We start from the raw sequence: 21,298 nt of genomic DNA on the forward strand, positions 1-21,298 counted from the left end.
AAGGTGAATAACTGGAACTGTGAAGTCCATCCTCTGTATGTGCACTGGAGGCTATACAGATTACACTTGTATAAATTGTATACTGGAGCAGGATTGGCTTCCAACTAGTTGTGATGTCACAAATCATGTAGTGGCCCTCCACTAAAAATCTGATTTTCATTGGCAACAGAGAAACTTTCCACTTTGAGCAGATGAATGTAAAAACAGCCTTCCAGTGTCAGTGTCAGTGTCCACACATACATCATTCTGTACAGTGAAGCTAAAACATCTAAGTAAAAGTAACAATAAAAAAAACACATTTTTGAGTGGAGAAGGACATCATAACATAACATTTCATCATATTGTAACTTATTCCTAGTGTTGAAATTGGTATGACTGAACAAACTACTCCCCAAGGTTAATATTTTTTTCCTTTCACGCACTGTTGGCAAGTTTAGACTTTCTGATCTGTCTGATCACCTGTTGCTACTAACAATATTCAAGACTTATTGTTTCTTTATCACAATAGTTAAAAAATGCTAGTTATGCCTGCTCTAATAATTTGATGACAATGAATCTCACTGTTGTATTGTAGATTTGATTCTTAATCTACGGTGACGTTCTTGGTGGTATTATCTAATTTGCAGCATGTTTTTCACCAACAACATGCTGACATAAACACAATTTTAACATCATTTCAACTATCCACCATTTTCATGTTCTAATGTTTAGCTGCTGCTTCTTCACTATTTCTGAGACAGAGTTAAGTTGGGTGGGTCTGGCTGGGGGCATCTCATCATCAGAGAAGGTAGTACAGTCGTCTTCTCCAGAGGGCGGTCCTGGGGTGAAGTCCCCTGTAGATTTTTTACACCTCCCATTTTTACGCAGGCCCTGTAGCAGCTGCAGTAGAGCAACTCTTAACTCTCTGCAGCGAAGCGCATACAGCAGCGGGTTGACTGCAGAGTTAACCAGGCAGAGTGTGCTGCAAAAGGCGAAGGCCCTCTGTTGGGTGTGCGTCAGGACCACAGAGACATCAGCTAGCATGAAGGATAGTGCAGGAAGCCAGCAGCCCACCAGTATGAGCAGGATCAAGCCAAAGGTGCGTGCTAGTCGGATATCCATTCTCATGCGGGCCTGGCCCGTCCCTGCCGCTCCCTGTAGGTTGGTCATGGAGGATTCATGTTGGTGGGCCTTCAACAGGATGAGAGCATAAGCACCCAGAATGAGAGCCAGAAGCACCAGGATAAAGCTGGTCCAGCAGGCCAGATAACCCTGGTTGATGTAGGGAAAGAGGCGTGAGCAGGGTGGAGCAAGACCTGTAGGACACCTCCAGCCCATCAGAGGCAAGGAGGAGATGATGATGGTGGTACTCCAGAGAGTCAGCAGGCTCAGCAGGGCTCGGCGGCGGGTCAGCAGCACCTTGTAGCGTGAGGCCTGGTAGATGCAGAGGTAACGGTCCAGTGCGGTCAGCAGTAAACTCCCCACTGAGCAAGTGAAGGCCATGGTGACACCACCTAACTTAAAGAGGTAGGCAATGGGGCCATCGTCGCGGTGGAAGAGGTGGAAGTCCAGGAAGCTGGTGGTGAAGAAGCAGCTGGCAAAAACATCAGCCAGTGCAAGGTTGCCTATGAACAGATAGGAAGGACGTTTCCGCAGGGTGGCTGTGGCGGCGATCACCCACAGAACAAGAGCATTTTCCAGCAGTGTGATAGGACCTGCCAGGAAACAGATGGAGCCGATGGCTGTCTGCTCCTCCTTCGACAGGACCATGTAGCATTCCAGGTCCCCACAATCACTGTTAACTGTGAGAAAAACTCAGGTACAATGTAAATCAGGACAAATCTTAGTAGACAAGTGAACTGAAACAGTTGCCATTATAAATGCACCTAAAGTTTTGAATTTAACAGTAGAAAAAAAGACACTTCAGAATCTAAAGAAGAAAGTTCATGTATTTACCGTCTGATGACGATGCGTTCCCTTTAGCTCCAGTGATACCTAAAGGCGTGGTAACCTCCCATTCCCCCATTTCAACTGTTGCTCTATGGGCCGATGCTAGATTGTAATTAGGAAATAAAGTAAGTAATTTAAATAATCTTAAATTATTAACATTATCTGGGTTTTTTTTATTAATACAAATAACAAATATGCATGTCTGCAACAAAAGAATTGAAAAAACTGGAATTGATAGAAAAGATCAGAATCATCCTTCCGTTTTTATTCTTTTTTCAATTATTAGATTAACTTCTATGAACATGTTAATCTGAGAAAATACCTCTTTAATAGAACAATTTGATGTATTGTTTTCATTAAAAGTATTGTTTTCATCAGAAAAGACATATTAAATAGCAAGAAAGAACTGACAAAACAGTAACATAACAAAAACCCACAGGACAAATGAAATGAGGAAATTAAATTCTTAAATTTCATCAAGATGGTCATAAAATTATTTTTTAAATTATAACAAACATTTACCTTGAGGTTTCTTCGTTGAGGGGATGCGAGAGGCAACTTCCTGTCAAGTTAAAATAATTAGATGTGGTTAAGTAGAAAATGTGATTACTTTTTCTCTCTCTGTCAATATTGAACTTAGACCTTAAGAGGAACATTAACATTTGTGAGTCAAGACAGAAAGTCATTTAGAGGTCAGGGCAAACAGACAATAATCATTACAGTATCGTCTGATGCTGATGTTGAAGAGATAGGCGCAAGGAGCCTGCTAGATCATGGTTTAAAGTAAACCATAAACCCCTGATTCAAGGAACAATTAAATATTCTTGTTTAAGATTCCAAGAAGCTTCGATTGGTCCTGATCAACAATGAATAAGACCAGAGTGATCATGATGATTTGGTCCTCAGATTTGTCTTCGTCTTCTTTTCAGTTACATGTAAAGAAGCAGCTGAAACTTTAGCTGTATTCTGAAACATGGCAACTTTTATGACAGGTGCTTTTTTTCAATTACTTAATTCTTAAAATTAATTTAAATCTACTCCTTCTCCCTCATTAAAAATCCATCTTTCCTCCTTAACTGAAAAGTCTATTCTCAGTCTATGTACACTGAAGGCTTCAAGTTTCCACATCAGACTTATGTAAGTTGCACACTGAACCATAATCGGCTCCAAACTAGTTGTGATGTCACAAATCATGCTTGCAGGTACACGTCTTAAACTCAGATTTTCAGTGAACACAGAGAAACTTTATCCCTTCAGCAGATGAATGTGAAAACAGCCTTCTAGTGTCAAACTCTGCACATACATCATTCTGCACAGTGAAGCTCAAACATCCAACCGAAAGAACAACAAGAAGAGTGGAGTCGACTGGAGTTGGACTTTAAGTGATTTTTATTTTCGTTTTGTGCAATGAGCTAGTCCAGAGAATTCATATTTCGTTTCATTTCTTTCCGGTTTCCACTTTGGCTGTGTTTTACTTCAAATGCATTCAGCTACCTGCAGAGGATGTGAAGGTAACTGTTGCTGTCCTTATATCATAGCTAACAAGATGAAAAAAGACTGCCCCCTTTTGGAAACAGAAGGGATTGTATCTTAACAGGGAAGTTAATCGGTGGATGAAGGTCACCACTGAGTTGAACAATCTCATCTAAAGAGCATCTGTATGCAATCAATAGATTAAACTAAGTATGGCTGGCTGATGTGAGAGGATTTGATTAAAGTAAATAATGCTGTGATAAATGGGAGTGGCCACCTATGATTTATTTGCACAGAGCGGCTTAAACATTTTTACAGGCAACAATGTGACCCAAACACATAAAATAAATGTAATCTTGCAGGGAATGTTTTTTTTTTTTTGTCACAGCAGCTGGGGCATATTGAGTGTAAAACTAATAAAAGAAAAAAGATTAAAAATTCAGAGAAAGGTTAACATCATGCAATAAGAGAGTTTGCCATCCTCAGGAGCAGAGCAAAGGTACACTGTCTTATGAAAGCACAAATATATATATATGGGCAGAAGCAATGGAGGTAAATTATTTTCCAGAAAGCATCTTATTGACTTGAGGGACAATATTTCTTAATTCAACTATGGGCCATACGGGTGCATGCACTGTGGATATTACACCACCTCAGGCTCTCTCTTTCCGCCCTTGTGGTGAAAATCTTGATTGACAGAGTGCTGTGTTTTGATTCTTAACACCCAGTCATCCTTACAAAAATGATTTCCCCCTCATAAAGGGAGCAGCAGCAGTGCAAACAGGTAACTTAATTTATAATAAAAACACATAGATGCGTCTATTTTGGTCACATCAATGGTGACATCCACACTGAAATGAGATGTGGCAATAACCTCTTGAGTCACTGTTGCTCTCTGGAACATTGTTTCAAAATATCACAAGCTATTCTAGCATAATCAGACCACTGACCGACTTGAAGTCTCTTTTTGCTGTAGTAGCAGTGTCAGGAAAATAGAGACATAATAAAATCAGTCTTAAAGTATCAGATCTTCTGCATAAATGCACCGATTGAATATAAAAGTCTTGCTCGAGAATAAGAACAGACACCATATTTTTTCTTATAACTTTCTGTAAAGCTGTTTGAGATATCGTCACAATTCCCTTTGAAAACCAAAATTATTACGTTAATGGGTTCTACTACTGCAAAGAAATGAATTTCCAAGTGCTTACCTTTATGTTTTCTCTGTTCAGTTTTTCTGATTAAGGTGATGTGATTTATATTGTCTCTCAGAGGCAGAGCAACCACAGCATGATCACACAGACCTACAGACCTGACTGGTAGCAAAGTGCACAAGTGACGGGAGAAGATAAGGAGGGCGGCTGTGATGACAGGAGAGAGCGAGAGAGAGAGAGAGAGAGGGAGGGGAGACACATAGAGAAGCAGATAGAGAGAGAGGAAAGACACCGAATTATTTTTTGTTTTTTTGTTTTTTAAGTTTTATGAAATCTGTGATGCAACTGAGGATTGAATAATAGAAGTAAAGGTCCACTTTTTGTTTCAGTTGTTAGATTTGAAGTTATCCATCACAAATAGCCTATACATTGAAATAGCCTAAATGGAACATTAATAGAGATTATCTGAACCCAGTGAAGTGATAACACACCTCTAAGTGCTGTGTCCTTCTTGCCTTTCCATCAGATAGTGTTAGGACAGACTCTAGGGAGAGGAGTACTTTAGAGGAGTGTGAAAAGCATGTCAATAAAAAAGGAGGAAAACACATCATAACCCCTTTTATTTAAAAGCTATAAAGAAGGCATTAGGTTTTTAAAAACTGGCTTTGTTACCTATTATTTTAGAATTATTTTGCCAAACTTCTACTCCTACGATCAAGAATAAACTTTCATGCTCAAATTAATGACCTCATTTAAAAAAATTTACCCGCTTTAGATTTTTTTTTTCCACCAACCTCCTACCCACTGATTATTCCTATTTGTTTCTTCCACCTCTTTTGCTAATTACTTTCCACTCATCTTCATTTGACGGACAGTATCTAGCATCACACATGCCGCGCAACGCACACCCTTTCCTTGTAGGATCACATGGTTAATGCTATTTGTGTCACATATTGCTTGAAGGATTACAAAAAGATCTTAATTGCTTGCCGTCTGCGGTTGGGAAGGACTGGCAAGATAATAAAAAAGCAGGTTTTAATTACGTCTGCTTTGTTAATTTAAAGATTAAGTGTGTGCATTAGAACAGACAATGCAATAAACATATTTTGCTCAGTGTAGAGTTCATTCACAACAATTGTTTGATTTTTTCACTTTTACACTTTTCTACCAACATGTTTATTCTTAAGTCAATATCTTTGTTTTATCAGTACATGTTTGTTTTGGCATTGTGCATTTTTGCAGTTTGTGTTGAGGTGTTGATCTCGTCTTGCAAGTTAACAAGGAGTTTTTATATTTTTCTTTTATATTCTGCACTCTAGTTATTGACTAAAGCCCACTGAGTCAGAGTGTAATACTGTTTGCGGTACAACAGGGGGCAAAGCTAAGCAACCATAAATTAGTGGAAATACTGCAGTGAGTCACTCAGTAACCTGGCGGTGAACATGATATTGATGGCGATGGGTTAAAAGGTTGTCGAGGGTTTTAATCTTTATTATTCTTCAATGATACAAAGTCTAATTCTCCAAGCAAGTTCCTTCAGCAATAAAGGCCATTTAATTTAGCTTATGCCCCTCTGGAAAAAGTACATTACTAGTTCAATAAGAATTTAATCAGGCCACAAAATGACATACCTGAGGCATTATGAAATGAATTAGCATCCTATTTTAGCTTCTCAATTTAGAGAAAAGTATGCTAAATAGCAGTAACTGGGACTAACAAATATATCGAATTACAAGAAAAGGAAATGGGTCACAAATAGACTTTCTGTGACATGTTTGTATTTCTTAAGTATGATTTGAGAGTGACAACACCAGCGATATCTGGTGCACTGATGGCAGTGTCTTCTTCTCCTCTGACCTGATAGATCCAGCAGGCCAGAAGGCAGGAAATGTGATTAGGAGCAGACAGCACAGCTCCAATAAGATTTCTCCTCAGTCACTGTCTCGCCAGGTGCAGCACAGCGGAACAGGCCACAGTATAGAATAAAGCCTGAAATGTTCAATTATCTGTTAGATTACGTCATGATGTTACACCCTCCCCTTTTTAGAAATGACCCTTCAACATAAACATCAGGGCTCGCTTGGCTGTTTCAGACTGATCCGGGTTGAATCCATTAATCAAATTTCCTTTCCTCATTTCCAGATTGCCAGACCTTCAAACAGCAGTATCAGATCTCTGATGAGAAAAAAAGACACAGCAAAAGTCTAATTATTTCCTGCTAAATGCTTTAATCATGCTTAATTTTTTTATTTACTTTACTGTGATGAATAATAACGTGACTGTAATATGAAAATATAAGGATGCAAGAATATAAAATGGTAATTTCAAATTTACAAATGTGCAAGGGTAAATCTAAAACCCAATATTAAAAGACCTTTAAAAGTAATTACATAGAAATTACACAAACATTTGCCTTCAAAATATTATACTTCTTACATTTTCTGATTTCTTTTGGGCTTTTGCACTTTACATTTACATTTACAATATTCAACAGGTGAATTGTAAAGTAAGTAAAGATTTATTTAAATAGCACACAGTTACAAGGTGCCTCACAGAAATAATATCAACAAAAACAACAAAATCAGTTTTACAAAACAGCAAACATCAGTTTATAAAAGTGAGGGAATCTAAGTGAAAAGTTGTTTTTTTAAAAATTGGTTGGATAAACTTATGGTAAAAAGTAAACTATTCCAAAGTTTAAAGGCAAAGAAGGCAAATACTTGGCCTCTCTTTATGGGAACATCCAGTCCACACTGGTTAGCGGAGACATTAAAAGTATAATGTGCAGAATTTTAGTTTTAAAAAAAAATTCTAGTTAAAAATTAACTAAAATTATCAATCATCAATGTGAAAAAATAACAGTTTTGACGTTATGTCAAAACCTATATATACTGTGTTGCAGAGCTATCTACTGAAGTTAGCATGCTAACCAGCTAGCTCCAGCCCGTACCGTCTTGTAATACCACTTTGTACCACAGGGGCAATAGTGAGTCACTGTAGTGCCCAGTCTTCCATCAGTCCAACATGAGAGGGAGAAGAAGTAGCACCAGCAGTAATATGGTATAGCCAGACTGAATGCTGTTGAATTTTTTGTTGTAGGACTGTTATGTCACTTTATTAAGTTTTAATATTTTTTAAGGCTAGAAAGTAACCATGTAGACTCCAAATATGTGGTCAGTTCAGTGGTCAGTAGCACATTGTAGTAAGCTGGATCGAAACTGAAATATCATATCAATAAATTGGGTCTCTACTGGGTTTATGTATTGTAAAAAGGCATGCAATTAATGAAAAGATAATGCTGTGTGGCAGGAAAAGTGCTGTTTGCCATTGTAACATTTCATGATTTACACCTAATCTAGAGACGTGTGTAAATATTCAGTAAATATTTACTTAGTTACATGTTGTAACTTATCTCTGTGGGGCAACCGCTTTCTGATCTGTGCAGCTCTTTTGTAATTTACCACTGACATGATGCTCTGTTCAGTGAGTGATAATGCGGGTGGGGCAGCGTGGGGGGTGATATGCTGCCCTCTGTTTATTTGGATCAGTTGGCCAATTCTTACACATTGAACCTTTAACTTACTTTGTGGACACAACAATTCAGAGAAATGAGGCTTGAATACCACACAAGACTTGATCTTTTGTTTGGCATTCAGCATTCACCATTTACATTTTAAAGGGGTATTAAGACATCTAGGACTTGTACTGACTTGTGTTGACTTGTACTCTGGGCCAAAGTTTCAAGGATTTAAAAAATACTGAGGCCATGAGTCCAAACTCCCAGCCCCGGAAAATCTAATTATTTGTTTGTTTATTTTTATTATAATTATTTGGATTTTTCATATTTAAATGATTGAGTTAGCTGTTCAGTTATATCTTCTGCAAGTTTTATTTTAACGGAGTAGTTACAAACAGCTTAAAAAATTCAACTTTCTCAGAGTATCGACTAGCAGGAAAGTTCCTCAGCAAATATAATTTTATTTCCTTCCCTCTCACTCTCTCTACATAAAGATCCATACATGGTTCCAAATCCCTCCCCATGTAGCCAAATATAAACATAGTGAGTCTAAAAATACTGGAATCATCTTATGAAATACCCTGCATGTGCATATTTTAACTGAAGAATGTAAACTCCCCCCAATGTTAAGAAAAAAGCTTTAAACTCCCAAATTCACGGAAACAAATACTGGGGATTTGGCCTCAGTGTCCTCAATGGTAGCTACTAGAAACAACAGCTAGAAACTACAACAATCCAGTCAAATGTTTTCTCTGTCTTCCATCACAAAGCAGTTGAAAATATGGGAAGTGTGTTGGCTTGTTTAGAAATTTCAATGGCAGTGGAGTTCTGCTGTAAAGGCATTTGGCATCTCAGCGCCTGAAAAACTAAATGTTGAGTGGGTAGTTATAATAAACAACATTATCAAGTAGTTCTTTTCCAAAAACCTTATGATCATTTTGTACTATATTGCTTGTAAAATGTTGATTCATCACATGGATATCCTGCTTTACAGAAGGTGAAACTAAAATATTGTGTTACAGTTGAGATTTCATTTGAATGTATGTGCTGGTATTACAAAAGGTCTTTGATATGGGTTCAACATATTGCTGAGTGATGTGAAAGTGTTTCCTCGTCTGTTCTTTCCCACTTCACTTTGTGTGGGCGTGTTGCACAACACATTTCAGATTATTTAAATTCATGTGAAACTCAATCACCTCTCATCGTCGACACCCGATGTACTGCAAATTACCAATGAGACGCAGAGAAAGAGTCTCGCATAGCCTATCAGTGCTGTGTGAGAAAAAAAATGAACCTGGCAGCTTTTGTACACCACAGTTGTATTCAAAGTATTTTCCATCCACTTTCTAGGGCGGCCTGCTGTACGTTCACCATGTCTTTGACGTGTTTACACTGTAAGCCTTTTACAACCAGTCAAATATGGAGATTTTGTCCACCTCTTATGCTCTGTATGACCCGCAGAAGCCTCGCAGTGACCTACTTTCCATACATAGCTGGCTCTTGATCGGCACAGCCCCCTTCAAAGGTTGCTTTGCTCTGGGGAGTGGAAGTGGGAGTTTCATGGCCTCCAGCTGTAACCATTGGCTGACGCAGACTGCGTTGCGTAACTCTTTTAAAATCCAGTCAGTGTAAATGAGGTAAGGAAATCGACATTGACCATGGACTAAGATATGAGTTAGTCGATCACTCTAGTTGTTTTGTATTCTTTAGACTTGGACCAGAAGAGTCCAATAAAGCCAGCTGGAGGAGCAGAGTCTGATATATCCTTATAAAGTCAAAGGGGGAAGAAGGAAGTGAGAACTTTGCTGTTCACGAGCAAAAGAAGGAAATTAAAGCAGAAAATTACGAAACAAATCAGAATACTTCAGTCAAACAGCTACAAAAGGCAGAATAAAGACAATAAATGTAATGAAAATAATTCCAATAAAACAAAAGGTCAAGGTGACAGAGCCTAAGTTATATAAGAAGTGATTTAAAAACACATTTCAGCTACTTAACTCTGTCATTATTCCAGAGTTCAGTCACCATAGGCTATGAAATTCAAAATTGATTAAACTTATAGGCCTATAGGTGGTATGGGCATTATAGTGCCTTGTAGGTGATTTTCTCTTCACATGACCTACTATTAGCATTACTTTCATTGTTTTTAATGAGTAACCCCACACATATGTGCTCCCCAGGATACTGAAGTCCATTGTTAACCATTTGAGGTGCTGTGGCTGTAGGTTAATTCAACAACACATTGGGGGAAGGGAGGCTCCCACCTAATAACCTCCAATGACTTGTCCACATGTTCCTTCATGTTCCTACAGATTTATGACGGCATGACATTTACTGTGGAACTCCTTTGCATGTCATATTATCTCTGAATTGGGCCTCTGTATGAAGGCTCATTTTGGATTATGGTAAAAAGGGTTGGTAATATATGTTATATGTGTATTCACATATATATATATATTATTATTGATATGATATGGCTATATTAATATTTGAAAATAGGGATGAAAGGACAGGAAAAATAATCCCTTTCCCTTTCACTAGTGTTCTGAAAGTTGCGAAATGATAAAAGGACTAAACGACCTGTAAGGTTTTGTTTTATCAAGAGGACAGATGAGACGGGGGGGATGGGCTGCACACAGACAAGAGCTGTTGTGTATCATTACAGCCTGTTGCAGCTGTTTCAACACAGCATAACAGGTTTAACCCACGCACACAGGAAATGTGGTATAGCAAAATCCGCTTTCCTGTATAATAAAAAGCGCAAATACTTCGAATAAATCTAAAAATTCAAAGTGTTTACTTTGTTATTTGAACGAGATTGCCATTACATAACACTAAATTACAGCTTTTGTAAAGCCAAAACCTTCACAAGGTGTTGCACATAACAGTAGAGGTACTCTTGTGTAATATAATTGGAAAGCGGAACGTTTTTTGGTGATTGAAAGCGGTTGTTTTCTGCTGTTTTCTCACTTCTCTCAGGAAATACCCGAGCGGCTCCAACAAAGGAAAACAGAGGACGGCCAGCGATTGACGTCACCAGTCTGGCAACAGACGTGAATGCGTCTGGCAGTCGCTTCGCTGATTGGTCGAACTGTTTCAACTCGGCGCGTGATTGGTTAGATCTGGGTTAGAACGAGCTACATATCTCTGCTGTAGATTCCATTTTGTTGCAAACAGACGGAGTCGGGAGGGAGAGGCGGCGTCCTAACTGCCACCTTTTTACACCACATAAGCTTCGAGGGTGACGGATTTGAAGGAAATATAGCTCGCTGTGCTTCCTTCTTTGTCCGCCGAGGGATTTCAAAGGCTTATCTCATTTTTTTTCTGACGAAGGGCTTCAACAACCAAGCCTGAAGAAGTCGGTAAGAGAATCAGTTTTTGCTTCGTCGCCATATTGAGTCCACTGTTTCTTTGTTTTGGTTTGGTGCCAACGTAGAGTGATCCATAATATAAAAGCGGTATTTACTCGATCAGTATTCCCGGTGATCAATCCACATCCGATTCGATCGAAATTATCAGTATAAATTGCTTTTTTAAACTCTTAAATCAACTACGCAAAGCCACTTGACAGGACAAAGCGACCGCAGCTAAGCTAAGTTAAGCCAAACAGGAGGCACACAAACAACAGGGGCATAACACAGTTTGTTGTGATAATCGTCAGCGAATGCATTTTTTTATTTCATGATCATTATCACGAAAGGTTAAGGAGCCGCCGTTTGGTCTTTTTATTGATTTTTTTTTTTTTTTTTTTTTTGTAGTGCGTGATGTAATGACGCACTCTGAAATACACGTCTTCCTCCTGCAGGGAACATTCATCCTTTGTTAATCGACGGAAGATAAACACATTTGAACAGCTTAAACGAATGAAGTAATGCCTATGAAGCACATCTAACTGAAAATGTTTCCCCCAAAAGGTCTTCGACTTCGAGCATCGTGCGCCGAGGTGAATTGATGTTCAGCTCGGCTTCACGGGAAAACAACGCTTATTGGCACATGAAAACCTCAGACCTTGCTGGACACAGAAGTGCAGCGAGAAGTAGACAGAAAACTACTTCGAGGACCTGGGGCCCGGTTGGAGGTGAAAGATTGAAGAGTGAGCTCTGCTTCGTCAACTTTCTGACAACAAAGAGGTGAGCCGAGGCTGTTTTGCTCTTGGTGGTGTGGGGGAGGGGCGACGCAGGCCAGCCATGTCTGGTGGTTCTGCACGTAGCACTCCGTACTTGTTTTTATTGAGAGGCGGTGCAAGGGTGCGTTTGTTATGTGGATAGATTGCATTATGATGTTTTTTTTTATCGTGTCGATAAATGGCAATAGCATCAAATATTGCTATTGCAGTAAATGCATTCATAGCATTGCAGCAAAAATGCAAAGTTAAAACCATGCATTTTCCTCATGTAGGTGACACGCAGTGCAGTATGGGAGGTGGAGAGAGGTACAACATTCCAGTTTCCCACCCTGAACGCCCTTTGCCCAAGAAGAAACATCAGCTTGGCCGGGCTAAGCAGAGAAGCCGTGACCAGAACGGATCGTCAGTAGCAGCATCTGCAGGAGGGGCAGGCCTTCACCATCATGGCCACCGCCGGAGTGACAAAGGCGCAGCCTACCACAGGTCCCCAGAGGCGCGGCAGGCCGCGTCTGCAGAGAAAAATGCTTCTGTCCGTTTTGCCACCAGCTATGATCAGAACTGGGAGGGTGCAGTGTCTCACCTCAACACGCTCCTGGTCACCCAGGGAAGTCCAAGCTATGCGGGGCCAAAGTTCAGCGAGCCACCCTCGCCCAGCGTGTTGCCCAAACCCCCCAGCCACTGGGTGTCCTTCCCAATGAGCTCTTGTGACAACAGGGAGATGATGGCCTTCCAGCTCAAAAGTCTCCTCAAGGTGCAGGCCTGAGAGGGATACCCTTACCCGATTGTTTAAAAAAAAGCCAATACATGGACTGGGACTCTGTTGAGGGCATCCACCCACCAGGAACACCTCAGTGCTGTAATACTTTTAACTGTTTTTAGATTGACCTCTTTGAGGATTAGGATGCATTTGCAACAATGTTTTGCTGTAAATGTTTATTCGAGACAAATTTTTTTAAACCAATTTTTCAAAAAATATTACAGCCTTGCAGCCTTGCTGGTCGGTGATGCCTTTAGTTGAGTCCGTTTTTGTGACTAATGACAAACTGGATATCCTTTGTACCTTTTGTGTTTTGTTCTTTTTATGTTGGCTGTCAAAGCAGATTGAGTGAGCTTTTTTCCAAACAAGGGTTATAGTATAGGTCAGGTTAATTCCCACACTTTTACAGTCCATTTCTGTGGACAGATGCTTTTTCATTTACATAGGTTTTATGATGATGATCCTTTTGGAGTCATCTCTAAAGCTTCAGGTGCTAAAAGCAAAACAAACATTTGTAGCATTTTTGACTAGGACCACCTTGTTTTCTTGTGCTCCTTGTTTGGGATATAAAAGACACTCAACTGTAATTCTGCAGGGAAAAAAAAACTATCTTACTGGAGGTAATAAGCTGTAGTGAGTGAGTACAGGTCAGAAATATAACCTCAAACTGAAGGGTAATAAGAGACCATGGCACACACAGGCTTTGGGCTGTCAACTCCTGTACCACCTTTTTTTATTGCGCTGTGCGCACATGCACTATAGGAGTTGAGTTTGTCCAAGGCCTGCAACACTCTATCATAGCATTATTTTGTACAGGTCCTTTTTTGTTGTGGTTGAAAGATGTATGAAATGCTGTGTGTAACCAAAGCAATGTTTTCGCTGTATTTTTTTCCCCCCTTCCTTTTTTGGTAGGCATGGTTATCATTGCCAGTTCAACTTTGCTGGCCCAAGTGGTGAATGAGTTACGAGTCCCGTGGGTCACTTCTAACTGTTCATCTGTTCCAATCAGTACTGTTATTGCTCCTCAGTCTCTGCTTATTCAGGACAGTGCTGCAGCTTTAACATGCGGAAGAGGGCCAGACTTAGATTTGAGATTGAGTTTCACTTTGTATTTAAGGCATATGTCATGGTCCTGTTGGCTGCACGCATTTGTAAGCAAGGTAAAGCAGAGCTGCAGGAAGTTTCTGAAATGAAGTGGCCCAAGGGACTCGACACGAGGCAGGAGGCTGGTGTTTTTGTGTTTACAAATAGGTCTGGTTGACCGTCCCATAATCAACAGACACTTGCCTCCTCTTGCCTCTGCTTCTTGTTTACCCTCTTGCACTGCAATCAGACTTTTATTTTTTTTTCCTTTTTTCATAAGTTACAGGCCAGGATACTATTGAAATGATGGAGGCGTAATTGACTATCTTCCTATGGATTCTCTATTTTTGTGATTCAATCCTCTATTGAGGCTCTTTTTTGCTTTCCCTTCGCAGAATTGGAGCTGTTTATTGCCAGCCTAAAGATGACAAAACGAAGTACGGGAACTTGATAGTGTGTTCAAGAGCCATGTAAATAATGAAATGTATAAAGTACTTGTAGCATATGTACATTTGCAGGCCAAGTTTGAGGCTTGCCCGACAAAAGTATTTTTAGTAATAACACTGAATGTATAAGATGTGCTAAGGACACGTCTTGACTTCAATACTGAAGAATATTTTTGTTAAAAAAAACCTGCCTATAGCATTTGTCAGTACCCCTGCACTGTTATCTTTCCAGAGATCTTGCACATGTTTTTTTATTGTTTTGTATTATGCACAGTGTAGGGTGAAAGATGCTAAGTGCAAATTAAATAAGAAATGTCAATTGGATCCTAGGAGACTTGCTTATGTATGAATTTAAGTTCAGAATGTGCTTACATCTCGTAAGCTTGACGCTGTTAATCTTGTGTTAACCTGTTTGTGCCTAAGTTGAAACCCATGCTGAAAGTGACAAATTATTTTTTCGGTGGCACTGCCACAGATTGACCAAATGTTCTCATCAGAACCACCTTCAATTCTCAGCTGTTCTTCCGCCAGCTGACAATTGAATGTGGCCCCATGCTCTGTAATACCTTCTGTTGGTTGTTCATGTAAACATTTTTCTTTCTCGCCCCTGAATCATGCATGGCAAAGTCTCCTTGTGCTAAACTTAAATTGTAATGAATTGGCCTTTAATTTGTCCCTCTGATACGCTGTCACTGTATATGAAAAGAAAATGCCCTGTTTAAGATTGGTATCAATTGGTGTTTTTAAAAAAAATGCACTCTGTGAATTGAAGACAAATTTTTACAAAAAAAAAAAGAAATAAATCCCCTTCCCTCCCCCCCTACCTTTGTCTGACTGTGTTTAAGTATCTTGAACTGGTGATAACACTATTAAGTATTATTATTATTATTATTATTGCTGCTATAGTGAAGTATGAGAGAATCCAATCACAGTACAGTTAAGAGTTTTCAGAAAGTAAGAGCAGAGAGATAATGGACTTCTTTATTGACAACGCAAAACAAAACACTGAAACAGGGAAAATGGTACTAAGACACTTAAAATACTCAGTTGACTTTGTTTCACTCTCTGAACAAAGTACATGAGAAATGATTGCAGCTCATTTTGAATATATTGTCACACATATGTCGTCCAATGCTGGACAACTGCCTTCCATTTATCACCCATTGCCACAGTAATTACAGAAAAGGCTCCTACAGTACACAGTTTGTCTGTTGAAACCAGACACGGCCAAGGCCAGGGCACTAAGTAAATACTGGTAAGTCAGTGCATGACGTCAAATGTAATTTTCATCACTGTTTATATAACAGACAAACCATAGAACCAAACTCAGACAGTCCCCATATTAACAAATGTGTGAATGTAAATATTGCTAACTCAAAGTACAAAAATACTCTTGGCAGAGCCAAACCGTAATATTATGCCCTCCCTCAGTGACACACAGTACACAAGTCCAAAAAACGTAACCAAGTAAAACTCCAAAGGTATCAACTGTGCTTCCATGAATCACAACAAAAACATTTTTTTTCATTATGCTAAAAATGATCTCTGGATCCTGCTGCTCTCTTCCTTTTGGCAACAGATTCCTCCATAATGTGATGATAAACAAATACAAACCTAGAGCGTAACACTCCAGTTATCATTGTCAAAAGCTGAACAGAAACATCCTCAGATACAGATAAATAGAGCTTTGGAAGAACTGACAGTTTAGTGGCCTCCAGACTTGCGTCCAGCCCAGGACCTGGAGCGAGAACGTGACCGGGACATGGATCTAGAGTAGGATCGGGACGGAGATCGCCCTACGGATTGTTTCTGGGAGCTGGATGTCGGGTGGAAATCTTCGGCTGGGCTGTGGGACCTGGACTGGCTCTTTTTACCTTTGGGCCTAGATCTGGAGGGTGAGGGGGAGCGGGACGCTGAGCGGCTACGTGAGCCTGGCTCATGGTGTGTCCTGTGGTGATCACGAGGAGGACCTCTGTACCTGGGTGGATGATTATTACTTATTAATAATAAATAAGAAGGCATTGTAAAGTTTAGAATAGTACTTCTAATCGCCTTATATTGCAGGATGACTAACTTACTTGTCATTTTCATGGCTTCTGCTTCGTCTACGTCGACTGTAGGACCGAGAGCTGAGGAGAGAACAAAAACAAACCAGTTTTTCAGGATGTAACTTATTTTATGTACAAGCCTTAGTGCTCCACTTTAGATCTAGGATAAGAGAACAATGACTTCTTGTAATTAGTAGAGGGCTGCCTCCCTATTTACTGACACTCCTACCAGATCTAGATGGGCTCAAATGTCAGAATACACACTAAACAGGACTTTATCTCCACCCTACTGTGAGAAGTCAGACGTGTATTACTTAAAATTTAGTAATTAACCACAATTAAATGATGACCTAATAAAGTTGTGTTTCAGGTTCATGTCTATATAAAAAAAAGAAGTCTCTAAACAAATATGGTAAACATGGTCATATATACACATTCATGCCCTTTCAGATCACATCTGAACCAAAACATACATGTAATTTGTGACCCTGTGTCATCATCATCATCTTCTCCTCTTTAGTTCATACTGTGAAGACGACAATTCTTGACAAATGGACTTTGGTTTCCGTCAAATTAACGGAAAACCGACATTCGGCTTAAGAAAAACAAAATGAAGTTTGTTTTGTAACCTAGATGTTTGTCTAAGTCACAGTTTGGTCTGTCAAAACATCTCAGAAGCGCTACTAGGGCTGGGTAGAGATGTATTTTAATATCTGAACCAATATGATACCCAATACGATACCAGTATTGATACTGATAGTTTCAGTATCAGTACTGATACAGTGCTACTTCTGATAACTTAGTTTGGGAAATATATGTATATATTTTTTATATGTATTAACATTTTTTTCAATTTGATAAAATATTTACAAGTGCTCATTGCATCAGTGTTAATGTGAAGAACTTTAGATGAGACTAGTTTTATTATTCTTTGATCAGATATTTCCTAAAAGTTTGACCAAGCATCTTTTCATAGATTTTTGCTACGGATACATTTCAGCCAAACTCACAAAGTAACCAACAACACCAGAAGTCATGGGTTTGAATAAAACAATGTAAGAAACTTATGGTGGTGCGAAGTTGTTAACAACTCACTCTTTAGGGCTCTCAGACCTCCGAGGACGGCGTTCGTAAGAGGGGCTGCGGGACCTGCGACGTTCATAGCTGCGGCTTCGGGAGCGTCTACGGCGGCTATCCCGATCATCGTCATAGCGGGAGAAACTGCGAGGCGAGTGCCGCTCCTTGGTCTTCATCTGGTTTGGGGCTTGATGGACACATTTACAGAGAGAGACGTCAGTAAAACTGAACTCAATATTTCCCAAAGACTGTTGCATTGAGCTTTATAGCAGTTACATATACGCTGCTTAGACGGGGATGTAAATGGCTCTTACTCTTGCGGTCTCCCTGGGCGAACTGGATCTCAATCTGGCGCCCGCAAACCCATTTCCGGTCCAGGTTGTGAAGAGCGTCCTCTGCATCCCGGACATCTTCAAACGTGCTGTATTGTTAAGGCCTTTCATTTTCAAATTAGGAACATTGGGACAGAAAGAAGACTGCACACACATGCGCAACAATTAAGAGAGAAAAGGCTGCAGCACAGGTTGACAGCTCCAGTCTATCAAAGCACAGACAGCTACTGGACTTAGATCAGTGCGGTGAAAAATCAGTAATTTCAGGTAATAATTTAAGAAAAGAGAAAAAAAAAGTATTGTCTTCAGTCATACCTACTGCAGTTACAACACACAAAACTAAAATCAATTAGGCCCATTTGTGATTTCAGACTGTGAAGACAAGACAAATATTGATGTGATCAGATTCGGTAGGATACACAAAGTTTGGCTTGTTACCTTTAACATGCTTGACCTTTGACCTTCAGCTTGTTCTTTATTGTCTTGGCAGAAGAACTTGAGGTTTCCTGCTTGTCTTTGCCCAATAAACACTTTGCTTTTCCTCCCTTTGGTAGACAAATGGAAGCCTGGATGCTCTCTTTTCTCCTCTTTGTATCTTCATGCTTTTGCTCTCTCTTTATTTTCCAAATTCCACTATTGCTTGTCGCCTGGGTGTCTTTGGCTTGAATCTACTCTACAACCGCCTTTCAACTTTCTTTGGTGTGGGGTCTCCAGAACTGTATCTTTACCATTCTGAGGTAACAACAGAAGAAATATTGGTTAGGAATGTGTTTAAATCTGAATACAATATACTACATAACAAATGACACTTTAAAAAAAAAAAAAAAACATTTGCAGTGGGATAAACATTTTTGATATGAACAAAAGTGACTCCTCAAAGAAATAAATGTCAGGTCAGGTGTCCCTGCACCCACTGCAACCAAAAAGTCAGAATTAACGCATTACAATCCGTCAGTAAAAACAACATTTCCAAATTAAAATGAAAGAATAAAGGATATTGAATGTAAGCAAATCCTCTTGGCCGCCGTGTATAGAAGTCAAGTGGAATGTAGACATCTACAATAGGCCCATAACGACCAAACTCACGCCGTAAATCCTCTGGCCTAAAGTGTCATGAAATAAGCACATTTATTCTGCTGGCTATCAGGTGAATTTAGCTGGAGTCCAGTGTGCAGGGTATACACAAGGACTGGTGCCAGCACAGCATATGACATTGCTTATTTATAGACAAATTCAGTCACTCTCCTGCTTTCAAAAAGAAGTTTACTCATGTTAAGAGTTTAGATGAAAATGTGCAAGTAAAAACCCAGCAAGCCACTGTCAACTTCACACATCCACAGCAGCTGTAAAAGCTACAAATGGCAGGCAGAAGTGGCAAATTCACAGGGGTTATTTACAGGAAAATGACCACAGTTTGGCTAAATTTATTGCTGTAACACTTCAAATGGTCTTGAAAAAGCAGCATTGACCACAATCCTAACTGGATAATCTTACTTTCTCAGAATTTAGGTATTTATTTGTTATTTATTCCAATTAACTTTCCTGTTATTGTTCATTAGGATGTATGTCTGCAAGAAATGCACTATACAAAGGTTATTTTTTATTATTATAAAAAAAAAAGTGGTTAGAAAGGTACATCTCATCTTTTGGATCAGTGGGTCAGCTCTTAAAGACGTTTTATGTACACAAATAGTTGGAAAGTATTTCTTCAGTAGAGAGTAGGTCCAAATAAATGTTAACAGTAAGATCTGTGTATTATCAAACATAATCTGGAAATTGTTTCCGCAAAGCAAAGTTGCTTTTGAGTTTTCCAAATGCATTTTTTAAATGCTTTGCGCAGAACAAATAAAATTCTTCTGATATTCATTGTTTTGGAGTGGCAGCATAAGCTTCAGATACCAATATCTCAAAATACAAAACTATTTTCATGGTAAATATTAGGAGTAAATGAGAATATATGTTTGTTTTTTGTATGTGTGTGTGATTTGGGTTAATTTTATTTACTTATACTTTTTTAATCTGTTTCATTTGTCATGCCACAAATAAAGTAACACATGTATTGGCAGTACAGGGTATAATGTACAAGATCAAGTTTCTAAAAACAGGTCACGAGGGGAATCCTTAAAAACATGATCATACAAAGAAAACTTGCTTGATTATATATAAATATGAGGTGTTAATGAACAATATTTTCCACAATGTAATAAACAACAGATATAGAGCAGCTTCTCACGGCTGAGAAAATAAACTAATTGTCAACAGAAGTAAAACAGCTCTGGTGGCATCTCTCATAACAAATAATAATACAAGTATTAAAAGTTTCTCTTCTTTCCAACATTTAGATTAAATAGTTTTACTGTCTTATATTTTTCTGCTCCACGAGGCACAATAATTAGTTGTAACTTACTACTAACCTGCACAAGTAGGTATTAGTACACATTAACTACATATAGTTTTCGTGTGTAGTTTGAAACTAGGATAAAGTGGGTAAAAACTGACTTGTTGTCCCGCAGTTAAAGCGTTAAATGTTGCATAGACGTAACAGCTACGTCAAATGAAATTGTAACAGCAGAATCTAAAACTGCAGTAACGCTAGTTTAGATTCATTTAACGTCCAACATATAAGAAGCAAGTAACGTTGGCGCTATCGCTAGCTTTAGGGGGAGTGACGTTAAACTTCCGCCGCAACAATGCAGTCTTTTTAGCTTCATGTTTGCAAGCCACACATATGTAAATGTGATCAGTGATAACCGTTAACAGTTATTGATCTAAGGACACACTGACTCTCTGTCTGGGATCACTCGTAGCCTTGACGCCAGTTAGCCATTTTGGTTCTGCTAAACTAGCATTATGTTAGCTTGCTCATGCTTATGTACACACCAGCGCGGTTTAAAACGACAACATACCTGGACTCGTCGGCGATGTTTCTGACGAACAGAGAGGTATTAGGAGGCCTCAGGTACCTCGCCATTTCTAACGGCCCGTTGCTACAATTTGCTGGCAGTGAATATGTTTATATTACAGCTATTTCTCCACAAACCCTCCTGATGTAGCTGACACACTAGCTACGTGGTCAAAGTGATGTCCGTACTGCGCATGCGCATAGATGTGCAGCAGCCACGAAGACACACACACACACACACACACACACACTAATAGCAGGGGTCCCAACTTGGTATGCAAACACAGCAAATGTGTCTTTGCAGAGATTATGTTGCACTGCTTGCTAGTTTGTTAGTGGTGGAAAATTACTAAGCACATTGACTTAAGTACTGTACTTAAGTACAATTTTGAGATACTTGTACTTTGAGTATTTCCATTTTATGCTACTTTATACTTCCACTGCACTACATGTT

The 21,298-nt window shown here is 39.2% G+C and overlaps 3 protein-coding genes across 4 annotated transcripts; 1 reads left to right on the plus strand and 2 right to left on the minus strand.

Moving 5' to 3' along the window:
- Window positions 1–264: 264 nt before the first annotated feature.
- Window positions 265–2,005, minus strand: cnr2 (cannabinoid receptor 2). The gene is made up of 2 exons (XM_044359090.1): window positions 1,936–2,005; window positions 265–1,793 (listed from the first exon to the last, which is right to left on the minus strand). The coding sequence occupies exons 1-2, from the start codon at window positions 2,003–2,005 to the stop codon at window positions 694–696; spliced, it is 1,170 nt and encodes a 389-aa protein (XP_044215025.1). The 3' UTR covers window positions 265–693.
- Window positions 2,006–11,228: 9,223 nt separating this feature from the next.
- On the plus strand, window positions 11,229–12,981 carry pnrc2 (proline-rich nuclear receptor coactivator 2). The gene is made up of 3 exons (XM_044358166.1): window positions 11,229–11,435; window positions 11,988–12,203; window positions 12,472–12,981. Exon 3 carries the CDS (start codon window positions 12,489–12,491, stop codon window positions 12,960–12,962), a length of 474 nt encoding a protein of 157 aa, XP_044214101.1. The 5' UTR covers window positions 11,229–11,435; window positions 11,988–12,203; window positions 12,472–12,488; the 3' UTR covers window positions 12,963–12,981.
- A 1,288-nt stretch (window positions 12,982–14,269) lies between these two features.
- Window positions 14,270–21,053, minus strand: srsf10a (serine and arginine rich splicing factor 10a). 2 transcript variants are annotated; one of them, XM_044358165.1, is made up of 6 exons: window positions 20,849–21,053; window positions 18,362–18,674; window positions 17,925–18,020; window positions 17,629–17,797; window positions 16,564–16,614; window positions 14,270–16,463 (listed from the first exon to the last, which is right to left on the minus strand). In XM_044358165.1, exons 2-6 carry the CDS (start codon window positions 18,387–18,389, stop codon window positions 16,190–16,192), a joined length of 618 nt encoding a protein of 205 aa, XP_044214100.1. In that variant the 5' UTR covers window positions 18,390–18,674; window positions 20,849–21,053; the 3' UTR covers window positions 14,270–16,189. The 2 variants fall into 2 exon arrangements, with proteins under 2 accessions (XP_044214100.1, XP_044214099.1); XM_044358164.1 differs by lacking the exon at window positions 18,362–18,674 and adding an exon at window positions 18,941–19,045 and having other exon boundaries at window positions 17,925–18,028; window positions 20,849–21,044.
- Window positions 21,054–21,298: the final 245 nt, after the last annotated feature.

This window comes from Thunnus albacares, chromosome 8 (assembly GCF_914725855.1).
Source record: "Thunnus albacares chromosome 8, fThuAlb1.1, whole genome shotgun sequence".
NCBI classification, from domain to species: domain Eukaryota; kingdom Metazoa; phylum Chordata; class Actinopteri; order Scombriformes; family Scombridae; genus Thunnus; species Thunnus albacares.

Bases quoted from the DNA above. Each gene is read 5' to 3' on its own strand.
- cnr2 (XM_044359090.1), bottom strand. From the start codon at position 2,005: ATGGGGGAATGGGAGGTTACCACGCCTTTAGGTATCACTGGAGCTAAA. The intron at 1,794-1,935 runs GTAAATACATGA...ATTGTACCTGAG, and splicing joins GAACGCATCGTCATCAGACG to TTTTTCTCACAGTTAACAGT.
- pnrc2 (XM_044358166.1), top strand. From the start codon at position 12,489: ATGGGAGGTGGAGAGAGGTACAACATTCCAGTTTCCCACCCTGAACGC.
- srsf10a (XM_044358164.1), bottom strand. From the start codon at position 20,913: ATGGCGAGGTACCTGAGGCCTCCTAATACCTCTCTGTTCGTCAGAAAC. The intron at 19,046-20,848 runs GTATGTTGTCGT...ATGACACTTTAG, and splicing joins AACATCGCCGACGAGTCCAG to GCCAGAGGATTTACGGCGTG. The intron at 16,615-17,628 runs GTGAGTTGTTAA...TTCTCTCCTCAG, and splicing joins AGGTCTGAGAGCCCTAAAGA to CTCTCGGTCCTACAGTCGAC.